The 12,521-nt window shown below is 45.9% G+C and overlaps 1 protein-coding gene across 2 annotated transcripts in view; it reads left to right on the top strand.

Moving 5' to 3' along the window:
* The first annotated feature begins 1,852 nt into the window (after positions 1-1,852).
* The window catches only part of Fstl1 (follistatin like 1), a 49,173-nt gene continuing 38,504 nt past the window's right edge, over positions 1,853-12,521 (top strand). The window contains exons 1-2 of one of the 2 annotated variants that reach the window (XM_063225038.1): positions 1,853-1,885; positions 2,927-2,983. In XM_063225038.1, the coding sequence (XP_063081108.1) occupies positions 1,868-1,885; positions 2,927-2,983 (75 nt within the window). In that variant the 5' untranslated portion in view covers positions 1,853-1,867. Of the gene's footprint in view, positions 1,886-1,914; positions 2,087-2,926; positions 2,984-12,521 lie in introns of those variants that run through there. The other variant, XM_063225037.1, reaches the window with a different exon arrangement.

Genomic DNA, 12,521 nt, shown 5'->3' with positions numbered 1-12,521 from the left:
GAACCCAGAGATGCAATGAGACTGCTGACCCTAGAAGGAAACAATGGCAACAAACTGACTCTTTTTTTTTTTTTTTTTTTTTTGTCTTTTTCCTTTTTATCCATACCAGGGATCGAATTCATGACTGCCTGCTTACAAGGCAGGCGCTTATGCCCCTGAGCTAAATCCCCAGCCCCAACAAACTGATCCTTGATGAAACCCTGGATGAAGATACTAAATCCAGTCCCATGCCTGGCTTCTCAGTGGTGCAGGTCAACACATTTTATTTAATTGTACAGTCATTTAAATTGGTTGCTCTGTCACATGCAACAAAACATCCTTCCCTGATGTAGCTGTCAACCAACCCTCTCACAGTTTGTTTTGTTGCTACTTTGTTTTGTTTACTGTGGATTTAATCATACTCTGAGTTAAGAACAACTGTGTGTTAAACATTGTATAACATAATAAAATGTTAAGTTGTACAGCTGTGTAACCAAGTGTATAACTTTGAAGAATACATAAATTTTTCCAAGCTTCAGTTTTCTCATTTGTAAAGGGAAACAACAACAACAAAAAAAATACCTTCTAGTTTGTTAAGCAAAACAAGGCATGCTGGATGGTTCTCAAGAGTACCAGCTGCAAATCTGATGCAAAACAGATCAATGAAATAATGATGGCCATCATTTATACCTGCCAGGAACTTTTTGTAAAGTATCTAAATTTCACAGCCTCCTAAATGGCATTAATACTACCATCTGTAAGACACAGAACTCTGTTCCGAGAGTTCAAGTAATTTGATGAAGGTCACAGCTGGTAAATGGCAGTGACAGGATTAAAAGCCAGGTTGGTTTGATCCCCAACCTCACCTTCTTCCTACTATGCCAAATTGTTGGCTGAAGAGGTGCTAGATATGTAATGAAATTTGAATTCTATAAAGTACAGAATGAACAGAAGTCCACTAGAAAAACAGGAAGGGAGGACAAATAGCTTTAACGGAGATAGTGCTGTGCAAGGGATTTGAGGTACAGCGGTGCCTCGGTTTACGAACTTGATCTGTTTTAAGATTTGGGGGGAAATGGCTGCGTTTGTGTTTGCGAGGGAAAAGGTAACCGCTGTCGGGTTTGTCACCCCATGTGGAGTTCAAGAACAGAAGCAAAATTTTGCCCAGTGCTTTTGTTTGGGAACCAAATTGTTTGCAAACAGAAGCATTTGCAAACTGAGGTATTACTACTGTGAGTTACCAGAGAACAGATATCAAAACTTTACGTTTTACAGTGCCGGGGACGGAGTATGTGACTGGTGAGTGTCAAAGTACTAGGTTGTGTCGCCCATACCCCAAGTGAGGGAGCAGGTCTACCCCAGGAAGCATGCTTTCCACAGGGTAGGGTTTGTACAAGCAGGTTTTCCTCTTGTGCCCGAGACTCTGCAGCCATGTTCAGTTCTGGACTGGGCCCATTGTCCCTGCAGCTCTAACGCTATATTATTCCAGCTTTCACCAGGAACAAAGGTGACATGTTGCTTTCCATCAGGGAGACTCCATTGGCTGCCTCAATGGATCCTGAACTTGCAGGGGGTCGGCATTGTTCTGAAATCCCTTTGAATCTCACCAGTAGACACTCAAGCCCTGGTGAAAGAATGATTAGGTTCAGTCAAGAGAACAATGGGGTGACAACCTGATCTGAACAGAGGAAGTGTATAGAAGTAGTTGAGGTGAGGACAGAGGAAAGTTTGGACTCATGTGGGAGAAAGGCCCTGAAATTTTCTGCTGAAGAACGTGGAGAAGTTCGTGTTTAAAGCAGGCAGTGGGAGAACACTGCACTGTGTTGCAGTGAAGACAGAAAGGCAGGGCAGCTGGACGGGAACGAGAGGTGGTTCCCAGCATCTGTGGATGAGAGAAGACGGCCTGGTAGGGAAAGGGTCCCCGGTGAACTGGAGAGGAGGGTGCATGCATGTGACCAGGAGCTGGGAAAAGCGAACCCTGAAGGTAGATGGGAGGGCCCTAGACCTGGCGGGAAGTGGAGCTCTGTGTTGGACATATTACGTCTGCCAGGGTAATTCCTGCTCAGCACCAGCGCCAAGGGAGTCCTGGCAGGAAACAGGCAGCATTGTAAGGATTAACTGGGTCAGAAAGCAAGCCCACCTTCCAAAGCCTTGGGGAAGAAGTTGGAAGAGGTGGGAGGTACCGTGGTGGAGGCTACCTGAGAAGCCAGGGTAGAGTCAGGGACACCGGACGGGGCCGAGGGGCGTCCACTCCTTGGGCTGAGAAGACCAAGAAAAAGCTGCGGGCCAACGCTGCACTCGGGATGGGCTCCGCAGAGCAGGGCAGCTGCACCCGCACAGGAGATCCACAGCTGGACCCGAAGCAGGCGTCCCCGGGCTGCAGGGCCCCTTCCACGATGGCAGCGGGGTGGGGGAGTTCTGCCTGCCCGGCTCGCGGGGCTCCTGGTTCGCGTCCCGGCCCCGGCCGGGCCCCGCGGTACCGCCCACCTGGCCACTGCCGCGCCGGCTGCACCCGGGCCCCGCAGGCCACCGCCCCCCGCGGCGGGGTCCCTCCCGCGTCCCTGTTGGGGTGCCCCTCCGTGCCCCCCGTGTCTCCAGGGGCCCCAGGGCTGCAGGGGGGCTCGGCGCTGGCACGCGCCGGGCACCGGAGCGGGTGGAGGAGGGAGGCCGGGCGGCTGCTGCAGAGGGGAGGAGCCGGGGAGGAGCCGGGGCGCGGGCCGGGAGGAGGGGTCTCGGGGCGGCGGGCCCCGCGCTCGGCTTTCCCGGGGCTGGCCATCGGGAGCTCGCCCTGCGCGCACTGCCGCCGCGCCGCCTGCCCGCGCCCTCGGAGCCCCGGACACGGTGAGCGGGGCGCGGGGCCCTGCGGCCGGCCGGGTGCGGTGGGGGGCCGCTTGCGCCCCAAAGTTTCCGGCCGGCGCCTGCAGTGTCGCTCTTTTCTCTTCCGCAGATGTGGAGACGCTGGCTCGCTCTGGCGCTGCTGGCGGCCGCCTGGGTCCGCGCGGAGGTGGGTGAGCGGGGTGCGCCGGGCCGGGGCCGCGCGGCGGGACGGGGATCGGGGGGCCGGGGGGTCGGGGGGCCGGGGGGACCGGAGGGCCGGGTCGGGCCGCGCGGGGAGGGCGCTGAGCTGGGGACCGGGACCGGGGGCCGCCCCGCAGGCGCCCGAGCGCTGCCTTCACTTGGAGGAAACCGAGGAGCAGGGACTTTTCCGAGTCTGCCTCCTCCAGGGGTGGGGGTGGAGATCCTTCTCGGGGGCCAAATAGATTTTCTTTTCTTTCTCTTACAAAGTGCAATGACGATTTCCTGCAATTTGTGTTTTTCTTTGCAAATGTTCTGGGATTTTTGTGTTGTGATCTGGGCCGTGTAACGGTCTCTTAAAATCTAAATTCACCCTTAAGCTCAAGTTGCGCAAGTGTCAGATCCCTGGCTCTGGTCCTGGGGGCTCCGCGGTTTCCAGTTAAAGCATTCAGCGCCTTTTTTTTTTTTGGGTAATGTTTTCTTTTCAACTCCAGTGACCTTCCTGAGACACTACAAACAAACCAACAAAACCTTCGCTCACAAGCCCTTCCATTAACTCAAAGGTTTATGGACAGAAAATAAACAGTTCTAAATTCCCTGGGCTCTCGTCTCCAGAAAAGTGAGGTCAGAAACTAAACATTTGATAATTACGGCAGGAAATGTGGAAGGAATTAAGAAGCATGAGGGAGAAGAAATGGAATGCGCATTACAAAAGAAACAGCTCCCTGGTGGGTGGTTCACACGCCCCTCTTTGAATTTTTTCTGCATATTACAGTTTCTGGGCCCACCCTTAGCATCACAACTTGACTCAGCCCCAGAGTTCTTAAATGAATACAAAGCTTTCATGATTTGGAAAAAAATGCACATTGTACCGAACTCAATTAATTCCTTCACTGTGGGTTAAAAAACACAAACTAGTTTACTCCTGATGAAACAAAAATAGCTAATATTTGTTAGATATTGACTGTGCACGGTAGTCAAATTCCATGTTCATGATAGAGAAACTGAGTCTGAGAAGTTCATGTCACTTATCACATGTCCTCAGCTTTTGAAGCTGGGGACAGGCTCTGAACCCAGCAGTTTGGCTCCAGATTCCCCCAGCCCACTTCCAAAGGTGAAGAATTAACATTTACTGAGTGCTTTGTACAACAGACATTCACTGTGTATTACCTGCATCTTTACTTTGAAATCTCCCCCAACTCGATAAGGTAGATTTATTATCCCCATTTTACAGAGAAGGAAACAGATTTAAGGAGAGCAGGTATGTTGCCCCAGGATCATTCAGCAGGGTAGTTCTGAAGAGACATCTGAACCCAGCTCCCCCTTCCTTTGGAGCCCATCTTGAACTCAAGATCTGGCGCCTTACATCCATTCTGATTTCCAGAGTTTAGATTTGAGGAAGTATTCCCCTTCACTGGTGACTTCAAGCCAGTTAAGAAACACTCCTCTATTCCCTGCTGTGGCTCTTGAGAGTCACACAGTTCAGTGATAGATGAGGCGAATCTCTGGTTAGTTTTACAACAGGTTTAAGAATTGTTTGCTAGTGTGTGAAATGGCTCTGTGACCTGGGAAGCAAACAGGAGGTGTGAGGATCTTGTGGCTTCACTCACCACAGGGCTGTGTGGCCCCAGGTCTGGATTCTGTTTTAGGAAGCCTACACTGCACACTGGCCTCCCCGCCCACCTGCCTGCATTGCAGGGAAAGCTTAGGCCTGGAAGGAAGTTTCTCCAGCAGCAATTTCCTGCTGGAGGTAGGAGACCATCCAGGGCTCTCAGATTCCAGGCAAATTTTTTAGGGAGAGGCAAAGACAAGAAGTTGTGAGATGTGAAAACTAAGGGAGTTGCAGAAAAGCTGTGAAGCCAGGACATGGTCACAGTGAAGAGGGAAGGGTAGGCATGAGCTAGGTTGACACAAGTCTATTAAGAATTATTATCATTTAATCAGTCCAACTACTAATGTGCGGCATGTTTGGCAAGTTTTTCACCCGTATGTTAATAGTAAACTGTCAGTTATTAATGAAAAGGTAATCTGTATAGGAGATTTGTGATTTGAATTTATTTGAAGCATTAAAACTTCAAATTACTGATGTTTGCTGTAGAAATATTTTTCTTGTTAAATATAAGAATATTCACCAAACACAATATTTATAAGGCTTTATTGGCATGAGTCTATTTTTGTAAACATTAGAGCAGCTAAACTTGTGCAAATACTGTTGAACTTTTAAAAATGAAATTTAGGAAATAAAGTGAGATTTGGTGGTGCTTTTTGCATTAATATGAACACAGATTTGATTTAGCATTTTAAAAATAATGCGATTGACTTACAAATCATGTTGTAAGATCAAAGCATGTGGAGTAAACATTCAGAATCAGAGGTGTACAAGCTTGGCAAACGGTGCCTGTCATTGTTAATGCGGATCTGTGTAAATCCCATTCAATTAGATTTCATAGACTTAACCAGGCTCATTCAGGAAAATATTAGATTTGTATTTTCAGTGTTTTACATGGTCTCTTCTTTGGCATTTTAGAGGTTTTTTTAAATTTCTCCCATTTTTACCTATGGCCGGCCCCCATCTGAATTCTGCCCCACCCACCTGCACAGGTACCCTGCACTCTTTAGGCTGCAGGAAGAGGGTGTTGGTGAGACCAATGGCTTCACATGTGACCGAATTGGCATCTGTATTGGGCTAAGCATGGAGGGGGAGCAGCAGAGGCAGGGCTTCATTTGACAGTTCCACAGGAGAGGCGTGTCCCTCTCCCATCCCCTTGTACTGGAAATTACTGTGGCTCCTTGAGAAGTATTGGTGATGGCGGCGTGGTGTGGAGAACCCAGTTAGTTTGTGTCCATCTTGAGTCTGAGTGCTTCTGTGGTTGTAAGGCACCAGAAATAATCACAACTATAGAGACAGATCTACAAATCAGATCCCTCATTCCAGGAAGGGTTTGACACTTGATCCATGAACTGTGAGTACCAAAAAGAAAAACAAGGAAAGCAGTTAGAGTTCTACAGACAGACACACTTCACTTCACCCTAGGCATGCCATTCTAGAAGATGATCAGAAGCCATACTGCTCAGCCTCTTTATACCGTATTGTCTGCATGTATTTAACCACTAGGAGTTTTACCAGGTGACTTGTGAGCACTTCTGCGTTCTTTTCCCCAACCGACTGGGCTTTGTGTGTTGGGCAAGCCCCCTATCAAAGGAAGTTTTTAAAGATAGGATCTCACCATGTAGCTCAGACCGTCCTCAAATGTGGCAGTCCATCTGCTTCAACCTCTTTAGTAGCTGGGATTACAGACATGTACTACTATGCCTGGCCCCAGAATTCTTAAAAATTGTTTTAATGGTAGACTCATGTAGGCATAGAGTGAAATGCAATCTGCTGACTGCTTCTTCTTGGAGCTTCAACTTGTATATTAGCCACTAAAATGACCTCTTGTTTATCTTTGGGGAAGTAAACTACTTGCTGTGGTTCTAAAGACCATTGTTGGGAACTGAAGGCTGCTGTTGTGTAGCCAAGACAGATCGATAAGTACTTGGCAAATGGAGGCTCTAGCTGTTATAATTCCTGTAAAAGTCTCTAGATCATGCGACAAAAAGCAAGGATCAGTTCCCAGACCCACAGAAGCAAGCTGGGGAGGAGCTGTTACGGGGAGCAGATGAAGGTCATGGGCCTGGTTAGACATAATGACCCCAGAGGAAATGTCCCAAAGAGAAATTAAAAAGTCATTTAGGCAAAACAGCACATCTTTCTGTCCAACAAAAAATAAAGGATGAGCTGTAAATACAAGGGGTCACATGTGAGCATTGAAAGCACCAGTTTCATTTCTCTCCACCTCTTCAGATAGCTGGATATCCAACAAAACACTTCCAGCAGACATGCATTTGGCTGAGCATGGTGACACACACCTGCCATTCCAGCTGTTTGAGAGGTTGAGGATCATTTGAGCACATGTAGAAGACCAGCCTTGGTAACATAGTGAGACTCCATCTCAACATAAATACCACAACCATGGAGGTGAAAAACATAAAACTAAGATGGTTCATTTTGCAAGCAAGATGATAAATATCCAAATGCATACATTTCTACGAGGCACCAAATCCTGATCCCAATGGCTTTGGCACAGGTGCTTTCTCCAGAAGTGAGCCATTAACAGCACAGGACTTACCTTTATTTTGTCCACCAGGTAGCATTCTCTGCTGCAGGTTGAATGTACCCTGTACACATCACCATGCAGTGTAATAAATGCCGTCTTCCAGCTGTTTGCTTACAGTTGTAATAGCCACGTACTTTTAAGTGGCTGCAGCCGTGGTGTATATTATGCATGCTAAGCAGGGTGTGGGGGTGCATGCCTTGCCTCCTATCGCTCAGAAGGCTGAGGCAGGAGGATCACCATGAGTTGTAGGCCAGTGTGGGCTACCTGCTGAGTTTAAGGCCAGCCTGAACTACATAGCAAGACAAATATCTCAAAAAAAAAAAAATGAACAAATATCTTTATAGATAATGTTGTTGTTACATTAATATAAAATATAAAGCTTTCCTTGATTTTGAAACTTCTTTTGCACTAGTCAAATGCACAGGTCATTAGGGATAGTTTGAAGAACTTTTTCCTCTGGATATAGCCAAGTACCTACTACAGAATGAAGACAGAGGGATTTGGTGAGAAAGGAGGCTGTGAACTCAGTGGGAAGACTTCCACTGAAAACTGATAGGATTATTCAATATACATTTCATGATTCCTTACCCAAAGACTATTAATTTTCTGTTAATTAGCCCAGTCTCTAGATGTCTGTCCCTCAGAGCATTTGATGTTTTAAATCCATATTTGCTCAATAATGAGCCTGTAAGAATTAATGAAAAGGTACATTAATCTTGCTTGAAACTTATAATTCAGATATTATTGTGAGCACTTTAACTTAGCCACAGTTAACTGTACCTGTAGAAAATTGTTTTTCTTGGTAGGTATAAGGACACACTACATACAGAGTTAAATATACAGCTTTCATTGACATGGATCCATTTTAGTGAACGTCAGGCCAGCTGTGGAGGAACTTACCTGACTGTCTAGGGGGTGGATATTCCAGAGCTCACTATAATCTCCATGTAGAAACGAAGCGAAGAAAGACATATCATTCTATTGGACATTTTTTCCTAGTCCTTACAACATTTAAGGAGTAAAAAGCAAATCATTGTATTTATGACTCTCAGAAACTTAATATTAGTTAAAAACCAGTGGAAGAAGGGTTAAGTCACAACACAACCATATGTGCTGCTAAGCCTTGTGTTTATAGGAAATTATCTTGGGTGATGACATTAGGGTACTTTTATTGTTTGTTCTATTTATATATCATAGATTTTTAATGAGCATCTTTGAATTTTTATGTTTTATCAGAAAATATAAAAAACATGCGTTGGGGGGGTAAATTGCTCTGCAAAAAGGGAGGACTGACATGAATCTTTGTGATGTCCAAGAAGTAGGGTGCCCAGGAATTTCCTCAGCAGACAGAGGGGAGTGAGGCTCAATAGTTAGCTGCTCGTCCTGTTCCCAGAGAAATAACCCTGTCAGGCAGTCAACAGAAGTATGTGATGAGCTCTCCAGACTCCACAGGAAATATAATAAGTACCTCCCAACACTGAGATGAAGGGTTTGCAAGCATGGCTTATCTGATGCCGATGCCATTTACCCTCTCCCTCTGTGACAGACATTGCTAATCAAAGTTCTTTCCTACTGAACCTGGAGAAGGTTTGAAAACCCTGCTTGAAAGTGTTGTAGGTAGCCATTAGCAATTAGAGTGTATGTGAGATGAAAGCTAGGTGCCATTCTTGCTGGTAGAAATCAATCCATTTTGACTAATATGAACACATGTTTATCTAAAGTTAGGATAAGAAGGCAGAGTTTAGGACCGTGTGAAAGTACAAAGAAGACACAGTGATAAGTAATAGACTGGAGATCTGTCAAATGAATGACACTGTCAGGAAAACAGCACTTACCGGTTTCTGGCCCATTTTGGGTTTCTTAAATGAAGCTGAACACCTTAAAATCTGATGCTGGGCCTCAATGGAAGTATGATAATGAAGATTTTCTTGGCTGTTCTGATGGAGTGGTTGCTCTCACTAAGACTACACACGGCTGCTGTCACAGACAGCAGCTTCTGCATTAGACGAGGCTGATAATAACTCGCTAATAGAATGCTCTGTGGGTAGTTAAGAGTACAAAATGTATTCTATAAATTTGCATTTTCTGCTATGGTTGAAGGGTTTCTGTGTAATTTCACAGACTTTTTATGTACTCATTTGGAAGTCATCACCATTAAACTATTCCCAGGATTAGGTCTGAATTTATGACTTCTAATATGTCTCCTGAATAATCCAAACACGATTTGTGATCAACCAAGCTGTTTTCAAATAAGTCGTGTGACATATGGCAAAAGCTGTGGCATGTTGCAGACCCAGATGTGTCTGTGTTGGGATATTGTATGTTATAGAATATTCGTCTGAATTGATGTAGAGAAAAGTATCTCTATCTGCTTTTTTTTTTTAATGTTTTGGAGACAGTGTCTCCCTATGCAGTTGGTGCTGGCCTGGACCTCACTTTGTAACCCAGGCTGGTCTTGACTTTGCAATGATCCTCCTGCATCGGCTTCTCAAATTCTGGGATTATAGACATGTGCCACCACGCCCAGCAACTCTTTATCTGCTTTTACTTCCGACACAAGTGTCAGGCTTTGTGCTAGAAACTCTTGACATAAATATCCAGCTGTTGGAATAATGTGAGACTGAAAGGCAGTGTGTATCTTACATGGCCCTCTTCTGAAAGAGCTGTCACCACCAGAACAGGCTCAGATGGATCTGGCCACGAGGGAGCCAGATCCCACCCCTTCCTGGCCTCTTGTCCCTGGTTCAGAAGATCCTGAGATACAGTGAGGTTGGGCAGCCCTGGCATGCTCAGAACTTCAGAGGTTCCACTTGGGCAGAGGGGAGTTGGGCACTTTCAACCTGTCTGCCTGGTCACTACGTGGCAGCTTTTTATATGGAACTTTGGATGAAATCCTATGTCTTGCTGGAGTCTGGTGTCTTTCTCTTCCTTCTGATTTTCCTATTAATGAGCCTTCCCCTTTTGTTCTCATATCTGCATGGCTCCAAAGATAGTGTCATGTTTTGTTTTGTTTTTGGTGCCAAAGATCGAATTCACCACCCTGCCGCTGAGCTAAACCCCTAGCCCTGTGTCTTGTTTTTTGTCTTGCGGTATTGGGCAGCTACTCTACCACTGAGGTCCAGCCCAACCCCAGCCTTTCCTTATTGTTAAGAGCAATACTGTAAGGAAATTAGTTTTGATTAGAAGGCTTGTTATGTTCTTTCCAAATCACATCCTGCTTTTTTAAAGTTGCCTAATGCCTTTGACTTGAAGCTTCACATGAGGACTTCAGAATAGTGGGCCAGCCTTTGAATTCCAGCCTTGTCCAGCAGAGAGACTTTGTGGAAGTAGCTTATCTGCCTGACCTCACTTTCCTGTCTGTACAATGGTGATGATGCTAACTCTTCAGCTAGGTAGCAGAAATTGTCCTCTACTTGCAGTACACAGGCAGGCCAAAATCAGAGGGCTGCCAGAGGTGAAGTACCTAATAGCAGTGTACGTCTTCCCACAGGGTACTGACAAAGAATGGGTATTTCCAGGGAAGGGGTTGACTCTCTACTAATGATAATAAGAGAATTCTCTGTTTCCTCGAGTGTGTCCACTCATTGCCTAGGACTGTACGGCTATGCACTGGCTCAGGGTGTTCACCTTTTACCTGTTTATCACTGAGAGGAATATAACATAACACTCAGCACTCAGGCATTGAAGCTGATGTCTGTCTGTCTTCCTGTCTGTCTGCATGCGTGTAAGTACACATACACAAGAGTGCTAACAGCAAGGAGAATTCTACTTCTTTGACTCTCTCCAGAGGTATAAGTATTATTTTCTTTGTTAAAAAGGAAATGGAAATCGGGTGTGGTGGCACACACCTGTAATCCTAGCACTTGGGAGGCTGAGGCAGGATTGTTCCAAGTTCAAGACCAGCCTGGGCTACAAAGTGAGCTCAAGGCTAGCCTGAACTGCATAGTAAGACCCTGTCTATAAACATGTACATGAAGATATTTATTTCAGGGCACACTTTGAAGCTCCGAATTTCTATCAGAACTCTGGCTTCTACTGAGCCAGTCTCACCCTTGTACTTCTGTGTGGGATTTCTTCTGCAAAGGCACAAACCTTACTGTTGCTCCAGAGGAAGAATTATGTGCTCATGAAGCATCTCCTGTGCATAGGCAGTGGGACCTCACTAAGCTTGTCCCTAAAGACAGGACACAAAGGACAGAAACTGAAAAGAGGGCGGTGAGAAAGGTAATATCACTCCTCTGAAATTTTGCTACATTGAATTTTTCTCCTGGTTTCTCCTTACACGTGGAAGTGGCTACCAAATGTATTTGATGGTCGTTTTCCTGTGTTCCTGATGGAGTCCCAGTATTATGATGCCACCAGGCCATGAGGTGTAAGTTTTAGTTTTGGAAAATGTGATCATGTAAAACAGTACAGCCCTTTGCTTTCATTATTTCAGAAACAGATACCAACTACTCCTTTTTTTCTTTTGAGGTACTGGGAATTGAACCCTGGGCTTTCACACTGAGCTGTGTATCCCCAGTGTTTTTTTCTATTTGGTCTTGAGAGAAAGTCTCACTAAGCTGCTAAATTGCCCAAGCTGGGTTCCAATTTGCAATACTCTGGCCTCAGCCTCCCAGAGTGCTGGGATTACACATGTAACTACCGATTACTCCTTTATTTCTTCTCTTCTCTGCTCTCGTTTTTCTTTCTTTTTAAATTTTTCTTTCCTTTTCTTGAGATACTGGGGATTCAACGTGGAGCCTTTTGCACCGAGCTACATCCTCAGCCCCTGTCCCTTTTTGTATTTTGAGACAGAGTCTCACTAAGTTGCTCAAGTTGAATTTGAATTTGGTGATCCTCCATCTTCAGTATTCGAGTGCTGAGATCACAGGTGTGTGCCCCTGCTGTGCCCAGTTTCTATGTACTCTGAAAGACATGGCAGGAAATATTTGTGGAGCAGACTGGGGTCTGTCCTGCTGGGAGCTAAGGCCACACAAACCTTGAGTGCTTGAGGACCCTGATGTCGCTCTGTACCCTTCATCTTTTACCTCTTCCTTTTGTCTGGCTTTTTCTCCTGTCTCCCTTCCGGTGTCATTACAGAAAGGTCATCCCGAAGTGTCGGGGTTCATTAGTTGCTGCCAGAACACCCACGCACTGTCCTGTTCACATTTATGTAGAGATCCAGCTGCACAAAGTCTCGCTATGCTCATTTGCATCTCTCATCCGGGACAAAATACATTTCCTCAAGCTCGGGTAAGAAGAGCAGAGTGGAGGTGTTCCCAGATCTGTCCAGTGTCAGCACCTGAGCTAGTGCTGGTGAATGAAGCCCAGACTTTGTCCCTGAGGAGTTTAAGTCTGGTGGAGGAGGCAAACAGAGAGACAGAGTCA

Source organism: Cavia porcellus, unplaced genomic scaffold (assembly GCF_034190915.1).
Source record: "Cavia porcellus strain 051 isolate PalLab524CR breed Dunkin Hartley unplaced genomic scaffold, mCavPor4.1 scaffold_15, whole genome shotgun sequence".
NCBI lineage: Eukaryota > Metazoa > Chordata > Mammalia > Rodentia > Caviidae > Cavia > Cavia porcellus.
This window is presented reverse-complemented; position numbering and strand designations above follow the sequence as displayed.